This window comes from Amblyomma americanum, chromosome 4 (assembly GCF_052857255.1).
Source record: "Amblyomma americanum isolate KBUSLIRL-KWMA chromosome 4, ASM5285725v1, whole genome shotgun sequence".
Taxonomy (NCBI): domain Eukaryota; kingdom Metazoa; phylum Arthropoda; class Arachnida; order Ixodida; family Ixodidae; genus Amblyomma; species Amblyomma americanum.
The window spans coordinates 137,201,120-137,226,449 of NC_135500.1; the positions used below are offsets into that span (position 1 = coordinate 137,201,120).

Consider the following 25,330-nt stretch of genomic DNA (forward strand, 5'->3'; position numbering starts at 1 on the left):
ACTAATAATCTTTAACAAAAGACAGGGTTAATTGGAGAGACATGGGAGAGGCCTTTGCCCTGCAGTGGGCGTAGTCAGGCTGATGATGATGATGATTATGATTATGAATCGTTATTGATAGTTGGCGCATCAAATTGCGTCTGTGTGTATTCACTATGTATACTCACTCCTGCAGCAAAGTGCTTTGGAATCATTAATAAAAGTGCCACTGACTTGCCTGCGCAGGTGCTTCGGCCAGAACTGATGTCGGCAGATGATGCGTTTGCACCGCCGCCGCCAGCAACCTCGCAGGCTGCCATGCTGGACAAGGAGATCCGTGCCATTTTCCTGCGCATCTTCGCCCAGCTGTTCCAGGGTTATCGGTCCTGCCTCACTGTTGTGCGAATTCACCCGAAACCGTTCATCACGTTCCACAAGGTAACAGGGATGGGCCCTGGCAATGGCGCATTCATATGTACAGTGGTGTTGGGCTGCATCTGATGCATCATATTAATGCAGTGAAAGCTATTACAAACCAATACATGTGATGTAAACTTTGGTTAATACCAACCAATTTCCTGGGGTGATGTCCTTTGATGATGCAGGCGGCCTTTCTGGGGCAGCGTGGATTCACCGAAAGCGAATTTGTCACCAAGCTGTTGGACTGCATGTTCTTCAACACCTTCGTGGCTGAGAGGGGCCCACCGTATCGTGTCTGTGACATATTTGATGAGGTAAGTAAAAGAGCGATGTGCACTACTAAATGTAATAGTGTGTACACACTGCCATGTACGGAAGAATCTCTATGGTGCGAATCCCACGCTGTGACAAAAAATATTTTTATCTAAATTTAGTCTCATCCAGAACGAACAAAACCCGTATGCAGAAGCATGGGAAATGCATTCATATGGATATGTTTACGACTGATGGGATTTATTTACGGCCGTGCCACCACTCATTGCACTACCGTATGATTGGTGACCGTGATGTCAGTGATAATGTATGGGCAGCGTTTAGTGCTCAAGAATTTGGGCGAGTGTTCTGTAGTGGCGCGGGAGAGTGCTCAGAACGTATTAAACTCTGCACAGTGTACTCAATGCACTATGACCAGGGAATTTACAAATTTATATTAGCTGTGATCGTATCTTGGAGCTTCTACTGTAATACAGTCAACGACCGAAAATTCGAACGCCTGATTTTTCGGACATGCTTGATTATTCAGACTTTTTCGCAGCACCGCGACATGGTCCAAAGAGCCAATGTACAAGAGTGCCAGAAATTTCGGACGCACCACAACTGACTGCTCGATTTTTTGGTCCTCGTTCGCACTCGCCGCCAATACCGAAGCTGCCATGTAATGTGTACAGTGGAACCTCATTAATTCATAACTGCAGGAGAGATCGAAAACTTGATCAAACGAAACGAAATTCAAGCTTGAAGGGAGCCTCTTAACTTGTGATGCTGAAATTCTACGCAAGTCGGCACATTGTGCCCGCGTGGTTTCGAATTCAAACTGTTCTTGAATGTCTTCTGCCACACGAACTTAAACAGTAGTCAGAGTTCACGGAACTCATCTGTGCTGAGTCTTTTATCTCGAATACGAGAAGAGGTAGCAGCGAAGTGCGTGGGAGGCGTAGGCTTCACGGCCACGGCGAGCGCGAGAGGAATTGGTGGTGCATTTCAAAGTGAGGTCAGCGTACCCACGGCAAAACACCGCAAACCTGAATTTTCTATCATAAAACCGTAAACAACTGGCGTTTCGATGACAGGCAAGACGCCTCTCATTATACACAAGCCACCGCAGAGTGCATATCACTGGATACGGTGCCGATTTTGGCTCTTGTCGCTAGGCCTAATGACGAGGCCAATGCCGATGCAGTGCTTGCTTCGGCTGTTTCTCGGTTATTGTTTCGCCATCTTCGCTATCTCATTCCGGGACCATCATATTGTGGGCACAGCGCAGTTCTCACAGCAGCGCGTTTGCTTTCCCATTTAGGCTTTGTCCAATCCGTGCATTCATCGGCGACATGCCGAGGGCAGCATAGCGAGGCCGAGCTCGCGAAAGCGGTCGCCGCCCGTCGTGTGTGCACATGTCACGCGGCGAAATTTAGTCATGAGGAGCTTTATAATGTGTGCAATACAACTGACCCCTTCCTCCGGCATATTGGTAATAAGGTCGTAATTTTTTCAGTAAAATTTGACTTTTCGGGCTGCTTGATTTTTCAGTCGTTTTCTTGGTCCCTAGAGGGTCCAAAAAATCGGTCGTCAACTGTACTCACCTGACTCAGTGGACACGTGCAAACTTATCTGAGTTGCCAATATGGAAGATTGTGCCTACAGCTGAGAACAAGTTGGAAAAAAAAAAAAACGAAGGGGAAGAAAGGTACTGCCGTGAACTGGATTTAAACTCCTGCAATGGCTGTCATGTCCGAAGGATAAAGAAAGAAGCTTACACGCACATTTGTGTTTATGCTTGTTGCAGTTGTATGCCAGTATGAATGACCTGTTGAAGACTGAAGCCCGAGATCCGGATCTGACCCTGCAACACATACGGCAGCTTGCTCAACAGCTCTACCTCAACGTCAGTCTTTTTCTTTCACCCCATCCAATTTCCAGGCCTTGCCCATCTTGTTCTCTTGATGTTGCAAGTGTGGGAAGCCCGCAGTTTCTTGCATTTCGCATGTTTGTTGTTAAGTGGAGGGCATTATACATAAATGGTTAAACTGGGCTTAAGTGCTCGAAAATGCTTGTACCTCAAAATTCTGATGCATAAAAGGGGCCTTTAGTTTTTATACAGAGTAAAATAAAGAGTAAATAAAACATAGATGTGATCTTCACAAATGGATTACTTCCTGACAGGATCGTGACATCTTTACAGCTTCAATCTCGGTTTCATTTCCATTGTTTTAATTGGTGTGCAAGTTAGCGTGTTGAAGTGCTTCTCGTTATACTTAGTATCTAGATGCTATGAATGTAGTAGCATATCTTGGGCAAAGGCGAACTGCCTTGACTCTTGTAATGCCTAGTATTGTCCTGGAAGTCAGATGCTATTGAATCATAATGGCTCAAATTCGAGGGTGCAGGGCAGCCTTATTTTGATGGATGAGCACCAGTGCTGAGCACTTTTGCACCCTGGCTGTTTTGTGATTTGCGGCCTCATGTATTCAATGCGTAGATCACCACTGTGTCTTATTGTGTGTACTATTAGACTGGGTGCGCTTGGCTCCAGGAAATTTTTGTAATTCTCTGTTGCTTGGCTGTAGTTTAAAGATTTTTCCATTTTCAGTGATCATCTTTGCTGCATCTCAGTGGCAATGTTAAAATAGCTATTGAAAGAAAATAGACTGAACTAGCTCCTGTGGCAGCAGTGTACAAAATTTCAGTATCCTGTGGTCATGTATATTTGGAGGATATGGCAGCAGCATTACTACTGTTTGAAGGACATATTATCTGCAAATGTAAACACACCTTAGTACTGGACACCGGGCCTATACATGTATTGGGTATATGTAATTTGGAAGAAAGAACCTACCCGCCGCGGTGGCTCAGTGGTTAGGGCGTTCCGGAGTTACCGCTTTCGAACCCGACCGCTGCGACTGCGTTTCGATGGAGGCGAAACGCTAAGGCGCCCATGCTAAGGCGCCCATGCGCTGTGCGATATCAGTGCACCTTAAAGATCTCCAGGTGGTCGAAATTATTCCGGAGCCCTCCACTACGGCACCTCTTCTTTCACTCCCTCCCTTATCCCTTCCCTTACTGCGAGGTTCAGGTGACCAATGATATATGAGACAGATATTGCGCCATTTCCTTCCCCAAAAAACCAATTAATATTATTATTAGAAAGAACCTCTTAAATTTGCATTAGTGTTGTAGTATTTATTATGTAAGCAGTGATTGCAAATTGCAGTGGTAGGCAACATCTTTAGGACTAAATAGGAATGGAATACTGTGAAATTAAAGGGAGCTTTAAAAGAAATGTAGGCAACGGCTGCCTCTTGCAGAGCAGCTATAATATCATGGAAAGAAAGGCTGTGTTCGTTGTCCTTCTAATGTAATGCCAATGCCTTGATTTCATGATTACAGTAAGTATCAGGTGAAGAAAAAAAATATGTTGGCTAGGTAGTTCCTTGTGTGTTGTAGAAACCAAGTAACCCTTGTGGAGTCACCATTGACCCTTCTCTTGCAGGAGAATCCAAATCCACAGCCATATGTAGAGAAGGTTCCTAAGCCAACTGAAGGTGCCTTCACACGCATCCACCAGCCTCCGTTCCCAACACTTGATGGAGCACTCGTGAAATCCATCATGGACACGGGACTCTCCAGGAACCACCTGGGATCCAAGTAGGTGCACTGCTCACTGGAATTGGTAAGATGTCTTGAATAGAGAATAGGTAATCAAACCCACTTCATAACGTATGACTTGTCTCGTCAAAAAAAAAAAAAAATTTGCCACTGTATATTTTGTGGATGCATTTGTTCCATGATTTGGTTTAGTATTTAGTGATTGCATAAAGAAATAAACAAGAAAAACTTTTTTGGTTGTATATAGGATCAAAAGAAGCAGGCCAGGCTTTATTGTCATAAATTTTTTTAAATTGGATTCTTAATCACATCAATCATATGCTTGCTTTTGTAGGGAAGATGAAAAGATGCTGTAGGGAAGGTGCCTCTTTTGAGATGAATGGCAGTGTACAGGCCTGCATAATATTGACTCTTCAGGCCTTGCGAGACATGCACTCACTGCATGCCACATGAAGTGAATGTTTTCTCACTACAGGAACTGCAATTAAAGTGCCTCTGCTGTTTTCATGCAGGCTGTCATCGCTGCGGCCCCAGCTTCCACGAATTGTCCCTGCGGGGCCTCCAATGAGTCAGGTGTGCTCCCAGGACCCTCGGTCGCTGGTCAACAACTCTGCACGCCGCCTCGAAGTTCTCTGCAACTGCATCAACTACATCTTCGACAACAAGATCTCTGACGCACGCAAGGTAATGGGGGATCTGAGGTTCTCAGCCAAGTGCTACATTCACTTCAACCCCATATAATACAAATAAGGTGCAGTAAATAGGAAAGGCCTTACTACTATTGAGCCCTATTGAAAACAAACTCTGTTGGGGTGCTAAGTTATGTATTGTATATTCTTTGTGAACCACTTCAGCTGTTCATGAAGGAAGTGTGCTCTTTCTGCATAGAGAAGCAGGCTCACTATTCTTAATTCCTGAAGGAGTTGTTCTTCATGTTGTTGGCCTTTTCCCCAACTGCTTCAGCCTTCACATGCAGAACTGACACGTATTGCAAATTTTTTTCCGAAGTTCACATGCAAGGAAGCTTCTCGATTTATAGGTTTTGTCTGTCATTATTTATGGCCTCTATGCTAATAGAGAACATTGTAGATGAAACTGACTTCTACAGTGCATTCAAAAAAGAAGTGTGTGCCTACTTCTGCTGAGGCGCATTTTAGGGTACGAAGGCACAGCAATGTTTTGTGGTACTTTTAGTGCTATATCTGTAATTTCTTTTTGTGAAGATTTGATTCTACTCAGAGTTCTTTAATATTATTGAAGTGTTTGTAATGGTCTGTGCCATATCTCATGGCATGACGTTTACTCATTATGGCCCAAAAGCTGATGCATACAACTAAGTGACGAAGCATGGACACCTTTTGTTGTCTAGTTTAGCTGCTTGAGGCTGTCTTCTTAGAGTGGAGCTTCTCTTTGCCCTCTGCCATGCAATGCAGGCCATGCCAGCGGTTCTGCGTGCGTTGAAGAACAAGGCGGCTCGGCTAGCATTGACTCGAGAGCTGCAGCACCACGTGACGGGCAACAAGGCAGTGCTCGAGCACCAGCAGTTTGACCTGGTTGTGCGGCTCATCAACTGTGCCCTTCAGGCAAGGCCCTCCCCTTCCTACCTGTTCTCACCGCTTCTGAATTTTTGCATGGGAAAAAAAAAAAGTGGTGCCACATAAGTGCAGCATACACCAAATTTTGGTTCTGTGATTGATCTCTGTAATGATATGCAAGACATTATATTAACCATTCAGGGTTCACTGTTCTGGTGCAATAAGGTTGATTGCTTTCTAAAATCTAATTTGTGCTGTGATGTATGTTGGGCCAGTTTCCAACAATTTCAATCTGTTTTTGAGCTCTCGCATGCCCTCGTTCACGTTATCCTTAAGTATCTGTGGAATAATGAATTCTGCCTTCCATTTAGTCCCTGTTTGAACATTGCGTCCGCATGTTCATTTCATTTTGCCCAGAGTACGGACTAGATATGGTAAACATATTCGTGCTTTCCATGTGCCAAGTATTCTGAATGATTTGCAAGTCAAATGTTTTCTCTTCAGGGGTTCGGAAAGACGTGAGGTCTGTTATCCGAGATTTGCATGCTTAATTTTCTTTTTTTTTCCTCCATTTGGCTTCCTGTTAATTTTGTGGTTTTACTTCACTTATTTTTCATGATGTTACCTGACAATGGTGTGTGCTGTGACTTACCCATGCTGCCGGGCACTGCCCCATAAGCCCTCTGTTGGCTTGGGCTGGCCTGTATGTGTGCCCTGGCATTCCATGAATAAAGAATGTAATTAATAATAATAAACTCCACTTGCAATTTTTCTATGCCCCAGTAAATACAGTAGCTGACCGATTTTTCAAACTCCGATAATTCGGGCTTTCATGAAGTTTCACACTTTACTGAGGAATTGTCAGGCACGTCGTAGACAATGTGTGCTTTTTTTCTTGACCGATATTTCAGACCCTGTGGGGCCCAAAAGCTCGATTTTCTGGACTAAAATACGCGCCAGAAATGCTTTGGGGAGCGTTTTCTTGGCCCAGCATTTGTCTTGCAACCCAGCACAGACACGACTGGGAATCACCGTCGCAAACAGTCGGCCCTTCGCTCCGGCGCATTCTTGGAACCGGTGCCATCTTGGAATTAAACGGAGGCAATAGGGTGGATTGGCTTGGATAGGCTTAACTATTTGCTCATCATTGTTGCCACTTGGGTTAAAGGATGGCACGTTCTTCGTTGCCATCAGGAGGGCCTAGAAAGAAGAGAGCGCTCGCTTTCGAAAACGGTACAATGGTAGCATCTGCCGCAATGTAGACGACCCCGCACATGATGCGGTGCAGATGGGGGGGGAATGTTAGGGCGGAGATGCAGCTGGAGGGGCTCGCTTCATCTTGTTTCTTCCAATAGGTTCCCTCTCTCGGTCTTTGTTACCATTGTTGCCCCGGAAAACTGTGGTTTCGCTTCGCGCGCCACAGGACGTACATCGCAGCGTGTTCACAGCATGATCCGCGGCCGCATTGCACAGTCTGGTATTGATGGTATAAGGTGTTGAGAACATGATGAAAGCTTGTATCTGGCTTGAATACAATCTGATATTATCGCTTACAAATGGAACACTGGGAACAGTGAAGTTCGTGGTTTTTGAACCTGTTTTTCACAGCAAAGTGATTTTCTTTGAAGTTCACAAATTTTTTATACAGTTTGATTATTCTGATCGTTTTTCGGGTCCCCTCAAGTCTGCAAAATTGGTCGGTGGCTGTAATTTATAATTTAATTTCTTCTTTCATGTTTCAATTTCAACAGCCGAATGGTGGCTATGCCACTAAAGTGGATTAAGCATAAAAAAAAATTAAACCTTTTAATTCATATGTTGCCATTCCTGCTCTTGGGCTTGGGGAAGGCCGGCATAAGAATTGAATTGAAGAATTTAAGCACTAAAGCAGCAATTTTATCGATATTTCTTTTATGCTTTGCATCACCTGAAGTCAAACTTGATGTCATAACCACCATTTGAGTGTTAAAACTAAAACCAGTACAACACAAGAGAAAAAATTCAGTATTAAATTATTTACCAAGGTGGTAATTCATATAAATCAATGCCTTGTGCACCATTCGAAAAAAGACAAGGTGCAACAAAAAAAATTTGTTGTCTGTACTCCTTTAAAGTGTATGCAATGACCTTGTAATATGGAGTACAAACTTCCCACAATACATGTTGCTGTGGGAGCAATGTAGTCCTGTGGACTTGTTTTGATGCATCATTAGTGTATAAAATTGGAACCATAAATGCACGACATCTTTTGAAGCAGCAGTGTTTTGAGCCGCCGGAGCCAGTGTGCGACTGGCTACAAGCGGCTGTCACGATGCTTTGGAGAAGAGAGTTCTTCCTTCCTTATGTATGTTCTTGATATCTGGGTGCTGCTAAATCACTCTAATGTGTGAGGTATCGCATTCAGAACCCAGCCTGACCTCCTGGTTTGTTTCTTTGTTCAGGATGATTCAGCACTGGACGAACATGGCGTGGCTGCGGGGATTCTTCCACTCTCGCATGCCTTTTGCAGGGTGAGTCACTGGCATGTGGTCTGCTGAATTTCTTAGCCTTGAAAGTTTAATATAGCTGGAAGTGTAGCCAAATAAAGTGACAGAGAATAAAGTGGGAAGAAGTCTTCATTTTGAAATGCCTGCTCACCTGAGGATGTACTGAAAACCAACCTTTGCATTCCGGTTGAATTTAAGTCTGCATTCTCGTTGAAGTTAAGACTGGGAGTGACATTTGGGGTTCAACAAACCATTTTACAGAGAACTTCCAATCCATTGTATTACGGAGGCCCAAAAGCCATCAGCACTTGGGCTTATCTGGGTCTGCAGTGCAAATTTAGTTTCATGCGATTAATGTTGACATTTGGGTCAAATTGTAGTGTCACATGAATCTTGATTGCACCTCCTACATTAAACCTTGTTTATTAATAAATCGCCCCCAGCTTTAGAGCTTGCATGCTGTAGGAACTGTTATTATGCTAGGTCCCCATGCCAAGTGGTAATTGGAATTTTCTTGGTGGTCTTGATTACATATGATGCCATTTGCAAAGCTGGTTTTCATTCATGAGTGGGATTGATAATGATACATTTGATAACTGAACATTTTTAATACTATACATATTGTAACTCACTGGATATTAAAAATGAAATCTAGTATATGTCTAGCATCCATATTCATCATATGTTTGCATAGATTATTGGAAGCTCACTGCTGCAGATTTGGCTACGAATTGTAGATGTCTCTAGGGAACGTGCTTCACTCTCCAGCAGAGCAGCAAGCAGTTCCCTGTTTCATGTCATCTTTTTGTATGCTCACACTGTATCTCAAATAAATGTCACTTGCTGTATATCACCGTATTAGGTAATGTCTCCCTGCTGCTTTACAGAGTGCCCACTAAGATTTACTGGCAGGCCTCACGAGAAATGTTTTATAACATGGGACTTGTAAAAAAAATTCACGTTTCTTGCAAATTTGGTGTGCTCGAGTTTATAGATTCACACTGTTTATAGCATATGCAAGCCCAGATTGCTCAATGCCTGCATGCATAAGTTAGCAATACAGATATTCTTATTTTTCGCTGTTCTGGGCTGTGTGAGGGCTATGTCGAGGACTGTCGTTCATGCGTATGCAGTATAATGGCTGCTGCCAGTATCATTTCTTTGGCATGGCAAGGAGCCTTAAGAGGTTTATTCTGATCCATCTCTTTTCTTTCTTTATTCCTTCTTCATCGTCCACCCCATCTCTGTGGGGTGAACAGAAGCTGTGCACGGGCGTGATGCAGTTTGCATACACGTGCATCCAAGAGCACGCCGTCTGGGGGCAGCTGCAGTTTTGGGAGTCTGCCTTCTACCAGGACGTGCAGCGTGACATCCGCTCCCTGTACCTGCCCCACACCTCGTCCCCGCAGCACGGCAGTACAACAGCACTGCCCAATGGAGGAGGGCAGCACAAGAACACCTCGCCCCCACTCAGCCCCCGCGAGGTACTTGCTTGCGTCAGCAGTGCATCTTAAGCAGTTGGAGCCCCTCATTGCCGTACCTTGCATTCTCGAGTGCTATGCAGTTCAAACTTGGTACGGTGAAGTTTAACCGCACAAGAGCTTTTCTGAACCGAGAAACCTTCTGGGGTGTTTAGGTGTGTGTCGGGAGTTATTTTTATGAGAAATTTGTAAATCTGGGGCTTGCTGTTTCCAGATCTTGTGGCAGGCTTCATCTTTCTTGGTGCTTTCCATGGATTGCAGATGTTTTACAAATCTTTTGGCTTGACAAGATTAAATGTTTGTGTAACTTATGTACATTTATTCCTGAGACCTGTGCATTCTGAGGCCAGCAGATTTTAATCTGATCAGTAGTCTAGCTGTGGGTTGCAAAAAAAGAAGAAAAATTGTGTCTTGAGATGCGGTGTCTACAAACGTGGAATAATTGTAAGTGCTTGCTTCGAGGCTTGCATATTGCGATAATATTCATTTGCACACTCTCAGTTGCTGCATTAAAAGGAAGTGGCACCGCCACTCAACTTCTCGTAGGCTGGCATTTATCCCAAACTAAGCTGGCTATGAGGTTGCTGTATCATTTGGCTTCTTGTTGTGGGTCTTAAAACTAGATGCCAGCAGAGGTTTCGTTCTTCGGAATTTTGGATGCATGTTGTCAGCCGCGGTGACTGTGGTGCCTGCTCCTAGTGGTTGGACAGAAGTGTGAAGAAAAGAAAAGTTTTGGAAACACTTGAACATTTTGGTAACTCCTTACAGCAAGGAAAGGGGTAAGTGGTCAGTGACAGCATTCATGAAAAACTCTTAGTTCACCATTTCTCGAACTCCTTAGTTTGAGAACTGGCTGTGTGGAAAGAAATAGCTTTTTAGTACCATATTTACTGCTACCCATGGTAGCAGTGCTCCTTGCGGCAATGCGCCGTAGTAGCGCGCTGTTTGCCCAGTGTCGCTAGGCCCAGTGTGCTTCGCATGAAGCTGCAGCAGCAGTGGTAAATTTGAATCTAGTCACGGCTTACTAAAAAGGTCGAACCGTGTTACCAGTTTACCATCACGTGATAACCTCACATTAAAATGAACATATAACTGATTTCCGCTAGATATGGAAAGTGAAATACATGGAAAAGCGGGCTAGGCAAATGCCACCTTACACTGATGATCACGGGTTGCATGCATGGCATGCCGCTCAGAACTGTTGGTCTAGGCATCGTCAAGTGCCAGTTCTTCGGAGGATCTTGATGTTAACTAAGAAAACGTGACATTCGCCAGCAAACAGATTCACCAACCTGTTTTACTTTATGCGCTTAATTTGCGCCAGTTGTCGGGCACACGTCCTATCATTCATACTTTCAATGCGTCATGTATTTGAAGATTTCACCGGGACTGCACTAATTTGTCATAAAAATGCATGTGGCAGCATAAAAAAGGGATGCACAATCGGTGCCCTGCTGTAGTCGGAAAAATTTACGTGTAAGGACCGCTCCCTGTCAAAACTGCAGATAGGTAAGTGCGTGGGCCTTACATGAGTATATACGGTACATGGAACTTTGAACAAGCAGGCATAATTCTGCAACTCTGAGGGGACGAAGCGAAATTATAACCTTATCTTTGTTGTTGATAGCAAAATTCACGTTTTTACTAGGGTTCTTTCTTTTGCCATTGTGAGCTGAAAGGGCTGTTCAGCACTGGTGTCTCACTCTTGCCGTCTTTAGAGCCATTGTGTTGTATTGTTGTATCAGTGCTATTGCTGTAAAATTTGGGCCATGAGTGGTGGTGCTCCTTAAGCTGCTTGCTTTGCATGGGTGTACATGTTTGGTGTCGTGGGGGACCACATCATCAGGTGGGGTCGATTTGCCATTGATGCCTTGAATAAGCACGGCCTCATCGTATTGTGTTGGTGTTCCTTTCCCTTCGTGTGTTCCCAACTTTTTCCTGCTCTTTCTAAGCATGAAATGCTTACGGGTAGCATTCCGCGGGCTTTGGAGAGCAGAATTAATTTAAGGCACTCCATTGTTCTCATGACGTGTTGGTATGCTTGCTATATTCTTGGCCTAATATGAAGAGCTTACTGCTATAGTTTTGTTCCTCAACACTCTGTAGATGCTTGTAGACTAGTTTGAATTAACTTGGAAAGCGATATGAGAGGAAAGTACTCATTTTGATATCAGATTATATGTATATAGCATGTGCACGTGTGTTTGAATATCTTAAGAGCATGGGAAGTAGTAACCAGAAGCACTTCTTGATGGGCAAATATTAGTGATTTTACTGCACCTTAAATTTAAGTGTTTAAAGTAAGGCCTTTGTTATTGTCCGACATGGAGCTATATTTAAAGAAACATTGATACCACAAATATGGAAATGTGCTGCCAGCTTTCTATTTTTATTAGGTGCGCTTACTGCAGCCCATGGAAAAAAAAAAAATATGGTGAATTTGTGTTCTCTGAGGGTATAGGTATTGCTGCTCGAAGTTATTGTTGATAAAAGAAAAAAAGCTGTTTCTTTGCGGATAAGAATTAAGCTTGAGAAAATGTTGATTGATTGGAGCTTCGGTAGTGACGTGGCGATGACGGGGGGTTTAAATGTGCCAAGTCTCTTTTTGTCGTACTGGATTGCTCTCAGCTACCTGCGGCAATGCATTTCATGCTTATGCCTTCTGTTGGCAATGAGATGTATTTTTTCTTTCAGTATGTTTTATTTTCTTTGCATTTTTTTTTGTGTTTTGTACCCTTGTGGGGGTAGTTCTCCTTTGGGCTGCCCTCATTCAGTATCCTCCCCGCCTGCACCTGTCGGGTTTCGGTATGTCCCATGCAGAGGTACCTGAAGCACCTCCAGAAATGCAAAGAGGCCCCGGCGCCCAGGTTTTACCGTTTCTACCCTTTCGTCGCTGCAGCTGCTGCTGCTGCTGCCACTGGCTCCGCTGCCTCTGCTGTGCGTTGACGTCCGGCTCCCCCCTTCTTTTTCTCTATGCTCGCCATCTTTCCCTTCTTCTCACCTTCTTCCTCCCTTCTTCTCACCTTCTTCCTCCGAATTGTGGCATACTACCATCTTCAGCATTTCCTTCCACCCACGCATGTCACGTGCTAACAGTATGCTGCCTACGATTTTTCATTATAGTCCCTTAGCACTTGGCCTATGTGAGCAGTTCTAACAGCATTTATTACTAGCATTAGCAACTGCTGATTGGCATGTGTACTACTTCTTTTAACCCCTTGTGGTGTGTTTAACAGAGGCTTTGCTTGGTATTTTTTTGCTACATTGCATAAGTGACATGACATTCCAGTTGTTGTCCATCTCCAGCCTGGGTGAAGAGTATTGCGCTGCTATTTGTCGTTTGTACAAAAATGTTCTCAGGAAAGAAGAAATGAAGCTTGCTTATGCCATCTGGCCATGGATTTTATTTTCATCAGCCGTGAGGGCTTTGCTTGCAGTGTCCTGTAGCCGTATTTTCTGCAAATTGTTGCTCCTTATGAGTAAGATGGGGCCATAAAGAGGTCATCACTTGTTTTTTTTAAGAGCCAACTTAAGCAGAAGGTAAATTGCTCAGCATGCCAAAGTGCATACAAAGTGAAGCCAGGCTAATTGTAATTTCATATATCTGTTAATGGACTAACTCATTAAACACTGTCAACACTAGAGGAAAGGCCTGAATAACTTGTACGAAACAGTGTCTTGTGGAGCATGCAGAGTTCTAATGGTCACCATGGTATGATGCAGGTAAAGAGACAGGCGAGTTCAGTTAGTGAAAAATTTTGACACAAGGGTTTATTTTCGAAACGTAAAATTCAATTACGGTCAGCTTTTGATAATTTGATTTCATTGAGGACAGAAAACTTGTTTGAATTGCACGGAGTTTGAATTATGGGAGCCCTTTTGATAGTACACTTGATGTTGACAGGACTGAAGATTCGGTTAGAGCATACTGGAAGTTTGAATTAATGGTGATTACCTGATTCATGCCATGGGCAGCACTAGGTGGTCATGGTGAACAGTGTGTACATGTGCAGCCCATGTGGTGTAGTGAACAGAATATAATATTAAGCAGCATTATGAAGGGCCAGCTGATATGTGGCTTTCAGGATGCACCTTTGGCTGTTCTCTGTATTTTACTAGCTGTCGAAAATTGCTTTCGTATCTTTTCTTTTTACTGTGCAGGCTGTGGCTGTTTTTCACGGCAGTTTCATGCTAGTGTAGGTCTAGTCATCTAGAGCGCATCATGGGTGAAGCTCTCTCAGCACTGGAATGAAAGGCTTTCCAGGGCACAGTAGTTCTTATCGTAGTCCTCATGCAGCTTGTAGCTGTCTTTTGAAAGGAAAGGTGATGAGTTGTATGGTTGGAACACAAAACAAAGCCAGAAAGTGTATTCTTTTTTTTTGTTGTTGTGTGGGTTGTTATGTGTGCCATTACCTTTCCTTAAATGCGATAGCTTGAGTTGTCCCTGGATGACCTAGACGAATTTTGCTGATTGGTTGGGAGAGGTCACACGACCTTGTGATGTCATCACAACCTGCTCACCATGGCAGCTGGCAACCTGGCTACCGGACTGTGAGCAACCTGCCCTCTGTGGCAGTTGGCAATTTAATGATTGGTCAAAAAGGCCATGTGGCCTTGTGACGTCGTGACAACCTGCCCGCCGGGTTGTGAGCAACCTAGTTTCTAGGCAGCAACCTAGATAGAAAATCGAAATAAAAAAAAAATGGAGGGGACATTCAAGCTCCTTCTTAAGGTATGACGTGGTAGCTTTAATGGGTTAATGCCCATATATGCGGAATTGACAGTACTTGACTTTACATCATAGATTGCTGGGAGGCCTTGTACCACTCCTGACACAGTGGTGTGCAGTGGTTAAGCAATGCGCCACTGCCCTGAAATGGCAAGTGCTGCCACCGCTGGAGCTTGTGAGACCCAGGTTGTTGTTCCCAAGCTACCTCTACCAACCAATCATTAATTTAATTGCCACCTGCCACGGTGGTCACTTTGCTTACAATCCAGTGGACAAGTTGTGATGACCCCAAAAGGTGACCCAGGTGGCCCACCTAGATTGCCGGAGCGGCCCGTTGCTTCGACCGCTCGCTCCGGCTGCGAGGCTTCAAACGGTCGCCAATGCCAACTCTGGACAATTTTTTCTGACATGGGTGTAATAACGCTCTTGCATTAAAATTTGAAAAAGATGTGATATATGCAAACGTCGGCACCGTCATAGCATAGCATATACCTGCTACTGCAGCTAGTAGGCTGAATATGACAGTTGGAGTGAAAATTGCAAAGAAACTGACGCAAACACAGACAAAAGTTGCAATTGGAACTGCAGCAAATGTGAAATCTAATGCTATCACATTCCACTCTTAAGATGACTTAAGTGTCCCCATATTTTTTTGTCTATCAGTCAGGGGCATTTGGGGAAATTGCTTGACATGTACTGTTGGGCGAGTTGGTTTGACATTTTTTACGATAAGGCACTTGAAGTAAACAGCAGACAAAGAACAACACACGAGACACACATGTGAGTCTCGAATGTTCTGTGTATGACGTGTGTTCTTTTCTGTCTGCCATTTACTTTTGGTGCCTTATCGTGAAAAAAACGTATGGTGAAACTTTACAAAATCGCCTTATTTCTACATAGTTTTGAAGCGACAAGAGGAGTAGCATGTGTTGAGTTGCGACAGTACATTTGGCCGTGGGAGTTCAAAGTGTTTTTGCAAGATTTTCAGTGCTAGTGGTCTGGTCTTTGAGCAATGGTTTCTGCTTTTAGAGTGGAGTATATATGCATTTGTTATTCAATAGGGCTACATGTAGCATTTATGGGTTGAAAACATGAAGCCTTATTTTCCTGTATGCGGCTAAGGTGAAAGCTTCTTTTTTTGCATTTTTCAAATTCGTTGGCATGTTCTTGAAGCATCTTGCAGAAATTTTAATCTGCATAATGAGAAGCCCATTTAAAACTAAGTTGGAAGGGTAACGGTACTAAGCATAAAGCTTGTAAGCTTATTTTTGATTGCAAGATTACCAGATTTCTTCCAGACTTTCATCCGAAAGTAATTTTTCAGTTGTAATGCCTCGTAGTTTTTCGGCTGGTTACTCATCAGTATCCTCATTTTTGTGAAAATGCAGGCATAATTTGGGAATGCTTTTTTTTTTCATTTATTTATTACTAATATTTGCCCTCCAGTTTTTGTGTAAAGTCATTGGAAAGACTGCACACTTTGTGTTGTTTGAAACTTGATGGTTTATATGTTTCAGGCAACGCTGAAAATATTGCTAACAGTTCTGTGCATACAACGTATGGCAAAGGGTGCTGTCAACACAGCTCCTGCTAACTGTGTTCACTATTGTGCATTAAAATGTTGAACAATGAGTGTAAACTACTAACAGCCATGTTCTGAACGCTTTGTCCAAACACTTGTGTGTCAGATGCCTTTGTGGTGAAGATTGTACTTTGTCCTTCCTCCCCTGGCACGTGGATGAGTTTCTTTCTATCGGCTTGGGAAAATGCATGTGAACTTAGACAGCATGCAAATGGAGTCAGTCCCAGGAACACCTGGAACAAGTCTCCGGTTGTGGTAGCGTGGCCTGTCATTTTCTTGCAACACATTTTATTGGTCTTTTGGTGGCACTGGCACTGTGTGCCTTAAAATGGTTGTTCTCAAGTAACATCCACCGGCCACTTGCATTGCGTGCTCTTGCAGAAAGCGTTTTCTTGGTTGTGACTTTACATTTTGAAATTGCTGTTGACTGCATTGTAGTGTTGTCCTTGGCTGTAATATTATTTATCTAGATGGCAGTGCATGTTATCTTGTAGTGTATAGGGTAGTATTTACTTGGGCCAGGTATATGCATAAGGCGTTTAGAAAAATTTAAGGCTGCTGGGGGGAGCCTGGTCTTGAAAAAAAAAAATTTTTAGTAATGAAGTCACAGGTAAGGAATCTTCAGGGAACATGTATTTTCACGTGCCGATTCTAAATATGTCATCCATGGTAAAACAGTGCGGAAAAAACACGACGGAACAAACACGACGACACGAGCGCTGTCCTCGTGTTTTTTCCGCGCTGTTTTACCATGGATAACAGTAACCAACTTGCTCAGCTTTCCGTACTTCTATATGTCATTTAATTTCATGTAAAGCAAGCCCTTGATCACTTATGTCATTTTTATGCATGTATTTTGTGAAGAGCTTTAAAAAAAATCTGCTGTGGGAAACTTGCTGATATGTATGCCATTGGGTTCTGTTGATACCAAGGAATGCAATAAGGGTAAAATTATCTTTCTGCCTATTATAGAGCTTAAGTTATTGGGTTTGGAAGTTGTTGCTTCAGAAATGCGAAGGAAAGTGTGTATTCCCATTTCTGAAGTGGCCGCTTCATCACACTATTACTCAAGTTTTATGATAGCCAGGATGATAATTTTACCCTTATATCATTCCTTGGTATCAAGAGAATCCAGTGGCATACATTTCAGCGAGTTTCGCACAGCATATCTTCTTCAAAGCTCTTCGCAAAATACTTGCATAAAAATTACATAAGTGCTCAAGAAATTGTTTTACATGAAATTAAATGACATATTTAGAATCAGCGTGCAAGAATGCATGTTCCGTGAAGATTTAATAATTATGACTACTTTAATAAAGTTTTGAGTTTTGTTTTCAAGACCAGGTTCCCCCCTTAAAGGAAGAAAAATTTGGGTGTCTAACAGTAGTATGTGAACACTTTGAAGTTGTAGCATACACACTGCTGGTGCATGAAATAGGGTAGCTCTATGTCTCAGTTGAAGGTGGTGCAACAGTGCGATGACAATACTGAGGGTACCACTTTGAGATCCTTATTTACGGAAACGCAATAGGGAGTATATATTCATTTGTTGATGGTTCAGGTTTGTGCACAACACTGATATTTAAAAAGAAAAGGGGAATATTTAGTCTTTCTTCAAAATTTGACATGCAGTCTTAAACCAAGAGAATTTTCTCTCAGTCGGCGTTCATGGTAGTTTACTTTTTGCCTCCCTGCTCTATATCTCCATAGGGCTGGTGCTTTTTTTGGTCAGGAAAGGTTCACGGTTTTCGCAAGGCTAGCTTTATTTCTCACACCGTTGCCCTGGCACTTGCCTGCGTGTCACATGTATGAATGCTACTTAGTTTTTTTGCGGAGATCTCTTCTTTCTTTGCCAGTTTGTCTCGCAGATTGTGAAGTAAATCTTAGCTTCACCTTTTGGGTGATTAAACGAACACTCTTTGAAAGCATCTGATTGTTTGCTTTGTCAATCCATCGCCCACAGAACAAAGACTACCCATCAAGCTGGTTGAGGCAAGACAACTCAAGGAACAATCTTGACTCATCAAGTCGCCGCTCAGCCACACTAATAAAGCCACCCGAGCCGAGTGCATTGGAGATTGCTGCAGAACAGGTTGGTGTGTCCTTGCTGTGTTCTGTGTCTATCCAAACAGGAGTGGATTAATGGGGGAGGGGGGACAGGAAAAAAATTTCATTAATGAAGTTACAATTGTGAATGTTTCCAGGAACATGAAGTTCTATGTGCTGATTCAAGTTATGTCATTTATTTAATGTAAAACAAGTCCTTATGCACTTGTTTAATTTGTTATGCAGGTTTGTTGTTCGAGAGCTTTTAAGAAATTTTGCCACAAGGAACTTGCCACAGTGCATGCCATTGGTTTCTCCTGACATCAAGGAATGTAATAAGGATAAGATTGTCATCCTGCATGTCATAAATATTGAGTTGTAGGATCTTGAAGTTGCCAATTCGGAAGCAGGAATACGAACTTTTATGTTTACGTTTGTCCGGCTGCAAAAGGTGCATTTAACCGGTGAGAAAATTGGATTAAGAAAGTCTTCCCATCAGTCGATTGAAACTTGTGATGTCCTTACGGAAAACCAGTTGCCACAATATTGAAGTGAATGGTGATGAAGCATATCCTGTGAGATCTGAGCCAAAAAAATTGTGTCAATGCGTACATTTTATTGCGAAATCGACTGGTGGTGGTGACACTTGTATTTAATTTTTTAAATTTTCTAGCTTATAAAAGCTCTATTTTCATTGAGAATTGTCTATTTATTGTTAGAATACTGTAGTTTGTGGATACAGGCAAACTTCAATTTATCATCGGTGTCTCTTTAAAGGGGGAATGCAGCGTTTTGAATTTTTTTTATATTTCCTGATATATTTTCATGAATTTTTTAGCATGAAAATAATTTTTGGACTACTTTCGCAAAATTTCTTGTTATATTTTCAGAAAATTGTTTTCTGATATATATTTTTCTCCAAATCTTGTTAAAAGACTGCAATTTAATAAAATGTGGCTGAAGGCTGGTTTAACATACACTGAATTCCTACTGGAATGCTACAGGTCAAGACATTCTTAAAAATATTTTTTTGCAAAGAAAAAATTTTAGTTTTCGAGCTTTTGCAATACAGTTTCCATTTATAAATCTAGAGTGAGAAGAAAATTTCACGCCGGAAATTTAAAATTCACAAATTTGAGAAACAAAGAATGCCTTTACCTGCTGTATGGTCCTAGGAGTGCACAGAAACAAATGCGGTCAAAATAGATAAAACAGTCGTGAACAATTTGGCTCCGCAAGGTGTGGATCTAGGCTGAAAATTATAATGGAGAAAAACCCATTAATCGAGTGTTTCCCCACAATGCAGAGCCTGCGCAGTTCACAAAACAATTTTTTTGTGCAGTTTCCAGTAGATTTCAGCAGTGATACACCGGGGCCGCATAAAAAAACGAGGCGTACAATCGATTATAACAATTTTCCAAAAATTAATTTCTTGACCATTTTTTTGGGATTTCAAAGCTTCATCCCCTCCTTTGAGGGGAGGCCGGGGGGAGGGAAGCTGACCGCCGTCCCCAAGCAAGAAGTTAATATGGAAAAACCGCATTGGCACCCTTTTTTCAGATGAAGGAAGTTGAAGAAATGCACTATGCAAATCCACAGTGCTTCTTTTATATGAGCCTGTACCTTTTCCTTTAATTTATGTCAAAGGGTGAGTTTGTGCTATAAAAAAAATTGAGCGTGGAGAAAGGAGGATACATTGTGGGGAAAACACTACTGCACCACTCTTTAGTCAATTTGGTAGCTTGGAGGTAGTCACATGCTGCTTGCATGGGGTGGCTAGGACGGCAACCATTCCCATGCTCGAAGGCATTTCATATGATCTGTTTTTCCGTTGGTTTTACAGCAAAGTGAAGCACATGAAGCCTGTGTTCTGTGCTACCTGTTGCTGTTGGTGCATGTGACTTCTCTCAGTGTGTTGATCCTCACTCCTTGTTTGAGGTGCACAGGTGTGATGCTGCATGTAGGGTTTCCCTCGTCCTTCAGATGCGCCTCCAGCAAAGTGGGCAGCTGAGCAAGGAGGAGATGGAAGAGCTTTCGAGCCGAGAGGAGTCCACGGTGTACAGCCAGGCCATCCATTACGCCAACCGCATGGCTGCCCTGCGGGTCCCACTTGACGCCTCCCGCCGTGCTGCCCCTGCAGATGTTGCTGCTGATGGACGCTCCAACTCCAACAGCATTATCACCAACAGGTCAGGAGTCGCTTGCTCTGTGCTCTCTCTTGGTAGCATAGGAGTGAAGGCATTGATGATAAAAGTGCTTAGTAATACACTAAGGTCAATTTGCACGAAAACATCTTCGATGGAAGTCCGTCTGTTTGGGTTCTTGGGATAGTTGAGAGAAAACTGACGCCAACCAATATTTTTAACTTTACCCAACGTTTCAGGACCAACTCGGTCCCTTCTTCAGGGGTGACTTAAAGTGTGCCAGCAGCAGCAGCAGCAGTGGGTTGCTGCATTTGCTCTCTCTTTGTTAGCACGTGGTGCAGGTCCACTAACGTACGCGGAGGAGAGCGTTCCTGGAGTCCTATTCATCGCCTCCATCGAAAGACCGCGTCCCCAGAGAAAAACAGCCGGGGTGTCGTCTACAAAATCCTATGCTCAGAGTGCCCGGCTTCATACGTCGGTGAAACAAAAAACCTCCACCAAAGAATAAGGCAGCGCAAAAATGACACCCGGCTAATGAATTCAGAATCCAACCCCCTCGCTGAACACTGCGAGCGCGCCGACCACCGGATAGCCTTCGGGGAGGTGAGCGTCTTGGCCGTGGAGCCAAACCTGTTCAACAGGCGACATGTGGAGTCATGGCACATCCGGCTCACAAAGGAGCGATGAATAGGACTGCAGGAACGCTCCCCTCCGCGTACGTTAGTGGACTGCACCACGTGCTAACAAAGGGAGGGCGAAGGCAGCAACCCACTGCTGCTGCACACTTTATAGTCCACCCCTGAAGAAGGGGACCGAGTTGGTCCCGAAACGTTGGGTAAAGTTAAGATTATTGGTTGGCGTCAGTTTTCTCTCAACTAAGGTCAATATTCCTTTATTCTTTTGGTGTAATCTGCAGTCAGTATTGTTTTATTATTGAATAAAATAAGAGCCTATGCTATCTGCTAGCCAAATTATGTCAGTGTTGTTTAGGTAAGTTTAAGTAAATTAACCCTTTGATGGTTGAATTCTCTCGAAAAAAAGTTTCCCAGATGGTCAAATTACTTTATTGCAGATTTTGGGTAAACAAACTGAGTAGAGACAGGAAAAAAAATAGGAAAAAAATTATGGACAGTGTTTTGGCTACACGATCACTTAGAAATGCAAAAAGTCGGTAGAGCCATCGCTGTCAGTGTCAAGCGACAAGACTTCGCATGCTGCCGTAATGCCGTGTTACCATGCATCTGAACAACTCGAAACTCAGTGAACTCTGAGAGCAAAAATATCTGTTTGAGCATCAGCAAAAACTAAAAGAAGGAGAGTTTCATTATTTAAAATATAAATTAACATTCGTAAACTCTGTAAACTTAGAGAGCAAGGTGAACGTAAATCGCGTTGCACATTGAAGCTCAAAGTCGGTTCTCTTTTTCTCTGCAAGACTGTATCATAAGCAATTTACCCACGCTTCTTGCAAGTCCTAGATGGTGACAGCACCTCCCCATGAGCATGCATCTTTGGTAGAGCATGAAATTTCAAACAGAACATTGGCACCGTTCTCATTCGGCAAAAACCATTTGGGACGGAAATCTGCCACCAGCAAAATCCATCGAAAGGTCACTGCTTGACTATTCGATTTTCCAAATTGTGAACTATCTTCAGACAGCTTGGGACTGCTGCAGTGACATAATGTGTGCCAAAGTAGCCTTGAACGATATAAAAGTTTCTTTAATAACTTGCCATTGCAATAGGATTGTATTTGGAAGGGAATTGTGCGCAGCAAGAAGCATTTTAGCTACGACTTTCTCTCAGTATGGTACTAAGTAGCACAAACCACATCATCGTTTGTTCCCTGTCTGATCTAGTCCGACCGAAAATGTGAGGTCAGCCAAGGAGAGTCCTCAGTCTCTAGGGCAACTAGCCATTGGTAAAAAAACGGTCACACCGTTGGGCAGAGCTGTCCTGGCTAATCAAACAGGGGATGGGCGGGGAGTCCGGGGCAACAAAGTGAACAGCCTTTTGATACATTTTCGATGCTAAAAGGTGTAGGCATAGAGCCTATTGATAAAGATGGGGTCAGTTAATTCCTTCAGGTGGGTTGTTGTACCTTTTATACCTTCTTTCTGCATCTATTTTGACTTCTAATGTGCCATTGTTTGTGCATTTGAAATGCGAGGCTTGTTGCAGTGGCTTGCAACATGTATAACTGTCTGGCTGCATCGTCTTTACTTTGTAAAAGTCCAACACGAATTCGTGCGTGTTTGTGTGATTTCGTCATGCTTAGTGCATATAAGCACTGCTCTTAATGGAGAGTCATGACATCAATAGTTTTCATGGCCTCGTGGGCCATAACTTTGTTAGGATGTGGGTGGAAATCTTGAGGCTAAGTGCTGTGACTATTGACACTGTGGGCTTCACCAGAATCTGTTAGTTTTGTTCTTCGTGGTGTTCATGTTGTAGTATGTTTTAATGCATAAACTTTTCCATCATTTGCATGAGGGGCTCGAAAAATTATATTGTGGTAATTGTGTTATTTTAAAACCAAGCTACTCTAAGTTCTGGTTTGAAAAGAAGGGAAGAGTATATAAAAGGAGGATGCCTCGCCAGTCATCAATTCTGTTATAGCATGAATGTTGAGGAAACACATGGTGAAATCGGTCTGTTAAGACAGAGGTCAGTCATTTCAGTTTCTGGATGCTGGATATGCCACTTTTGGTAATCACTTACAGTGTGGCGGAGACGGACAGCGCCTGCGATGGAGAGAGTGGCTTTGGAGAGGAGGAGGCTTGGGAAGCGGTGGGAGCTGGTGTCACCAAATTGGTGGGCCGCTTTGTGGACAAGGTGTGCCATGAAAGCGGTGTCACGGAGGAGCACGTGCGTGCCCTCCACCAGATGGTGCCTGGCGTGGTGGCCATCCAGCAGGAAATGCTCGAAGCTGTGCACCGGGAAAGCAAGCGCCTGCCACCCATTCCCAAGGTGAGGTGCAGTTGCGGCCGCAGCCAATGTGCACACCAGACGGGGGATAGGTGAGCCTGAGATAGACAGAGAGGAGAAAAAAGCAAAATTGTTTTGAGGACAAAGGGTTTAAACCAAAGGTTCTCACAGTGGGCTCTCCATGCAGGCACCTAAATCCTTGCATGACTCAAATTCAACCCATCTCTCTCTTTTTTTTTACTCACTTTATTTTGGGACTAATCATAGCTGTAGTTGCATGTAGCTGGCTTTCACTGTACAGCAGTCATTATTTGATTGGGGTATTTTTGAGATGACATGCATATTTGGAGTTCCTCAGCATCTTTCAAAAACCGTTGGGGTTCCCTAATGTTTAAAAAGGTTGAGAACACTTTTGAGGTTGAGGTGCTTTAATGCATACCTGCTGGTCCATCTTGTCTTGTCATCATCTTCTAGGAAAAAAAGGGGGGGGGGGGGGGGGGGGGGGGGGAAGGGGGTTCTATTGCGGGAATCCGCCTGATCACCTCATTTCTTTGTGGCAGGTTAGTTATCCTGCTGTCTGATCAGAGCGGAAAGCCGTTTATTTAGCCAGTGAACTCTTGTTTGAATAGACAGATTTTTATTCTATGCTGCGACGTTAGATTAATGGTGCCAAGTGAAACGTCCCAAATCCATGAGCTATGATTGGTCTAGCCGTGCATGCTGATAGCACTAGGACCTCTCTCCATCGTTTGCATCTCTTTTTGGTTTGCATTCTGTTACCTATGCATTATTCTGAATGACAAAAGGATGCTTCTATTCAGAAGTGATCTTTTTTTTTCACTCTTGGGGTATTTATTTCTTGTCAACTATTTATGAGGTGCAGCCAGTTATGTCACAAAATTATCTCTAGCCTTAATGCGGGAAAGTGTGCAGTAAATTGCCAGCTTGTACTTGACGCTTGCACTATCTCCTCTGTCAGTGAAGCTTTGTTTCTGCTAACACCTGCATATTTGACATCTCTGAAAGGTCATCTGTTCTAGATTCACTTGTTATCGGTGTTTGTGATTCCTTTAAAGAACAAGAACTTCTGAAACTTCAGAAATGTAAGAATTTCATTGAGTCTGTCGACCATCAGTTAGGAAGCACTGAGTTTGGCAATTGACATTTTTTTGTGTGTGTTACCTCTGCGTGTTTTGTACAGATATTTTGCTAGCTAGTGTAGGAGTGGCCCAAATTTTTGGCACACAGTGGAATTGACTAGTTGTTGCTTGTTGCTGTGTTGCTGTAACAGCAGGTACTTGTGTTTATCAAATTAAATGGACAGAAAACTAATTTAATTTTCCCCATGTCAGCCTGGTGGGGGACATGCATCCCTGGTGCTGTTTCTGATTTCTCTTCAGCTTCTTATTCTACTTGTTCATATTATAGTCAGAGTAGCTTGAATGAAAAGGGGAAATCCTTCTCTCCCTTTTGTCTCCTCCTTTATTTGCTTCTAATTGGAGCTGCTTTTGTCTCAGTGGCGAATGTCATTCTTTGCTCTGTGCCTGTGCTTCCTCACACCACCAGCCCAAGATGCTGGTGCCCTGCCTACTGCAAGGAGAGGAGCTGGCCATGGAAGGACTCCGGGCCTACCTCATTCCAGATGGTCGCGAAGAAGGCACGGGGGCCCCAACCCTGGGTGGGCCCTCGCTGCTTCCTGCAGAGGGCGCCATCTTCCTGACAAACTACCGCGTCATCTTCAAGGGCAGCCCCCTCGACCCATACGGTGAGTCTGTCATCTGAACTGCAGAACAGAGGCTGCTATGCCTCCATGGGTCTTCAGCGCTCACAGCCTGAAATTCCTGTTTGGGCTAGTGAATTGTTGTGCAAACACAGTGTTAAAACATCAGCACGGAAATTGGAACAGACAAGTGCTTTGTGTGTCTTGTTTGTACGATTTTAATGCGATAGCAGTACTGTTGTCACACCAGAACCCCGCCAGTGTCTAGTATCGCAAAATTCGCTGATTGGTCAAGAGAGGTCACGTGACCTTGTGACATCATCACAGCCTGCCCACCATGGCAGGTGGCATTTCAGTTAATAATTGGTCAAAAGTAGTCACATGGCCTTGTGATGTCC

The 25,330-nt window shown here is 43.4% G+C and overlaps 1 protein-coding gene across 1 annotated transcript in view; it reads left to right on the forward strand.

Annotated features, from left to right (window-relative positions):
• Positions 1 to 25,330, forward strand: part of LOC144128417 (myotubularin-related protein 13-like) — a 145,843-nt gene that overhangs the window by 79,413 nt on the left and 41,100 nt on the right. Inside the window, 12 exon segments of the mRNA XM_077661805.1 lie at positions 226 to 417; positions 585 to 713; positions 2,462 to 2,560; positions 4,166 to 4,320; positions 4,794 to 4,965; positions 5,715 to 5,864; positions 8,258 to 8,326; positions 9,562 to 9,786; positions 18,058 to 18,186; positions 20,124 to 20,329; positions 23,008 to 23,254; positions 24,779 to 24,977. Coding sequence (XP_077517931.1) covers positions 226 to 417; positions 585 to 713; positions 2,462 to 2,560; positions 4,166 to 4,320; positions 4,794 to 4,965; positions 5,715 to 5,864; positions 8,258 to 8,326; positions 9,562 to 9,786; positions 18,058 to 18,186; positions 20,124 to 20,329; positions 23,008 to 23,254; positions 24,779 to 24,977 — 1,972 coding nt within the window.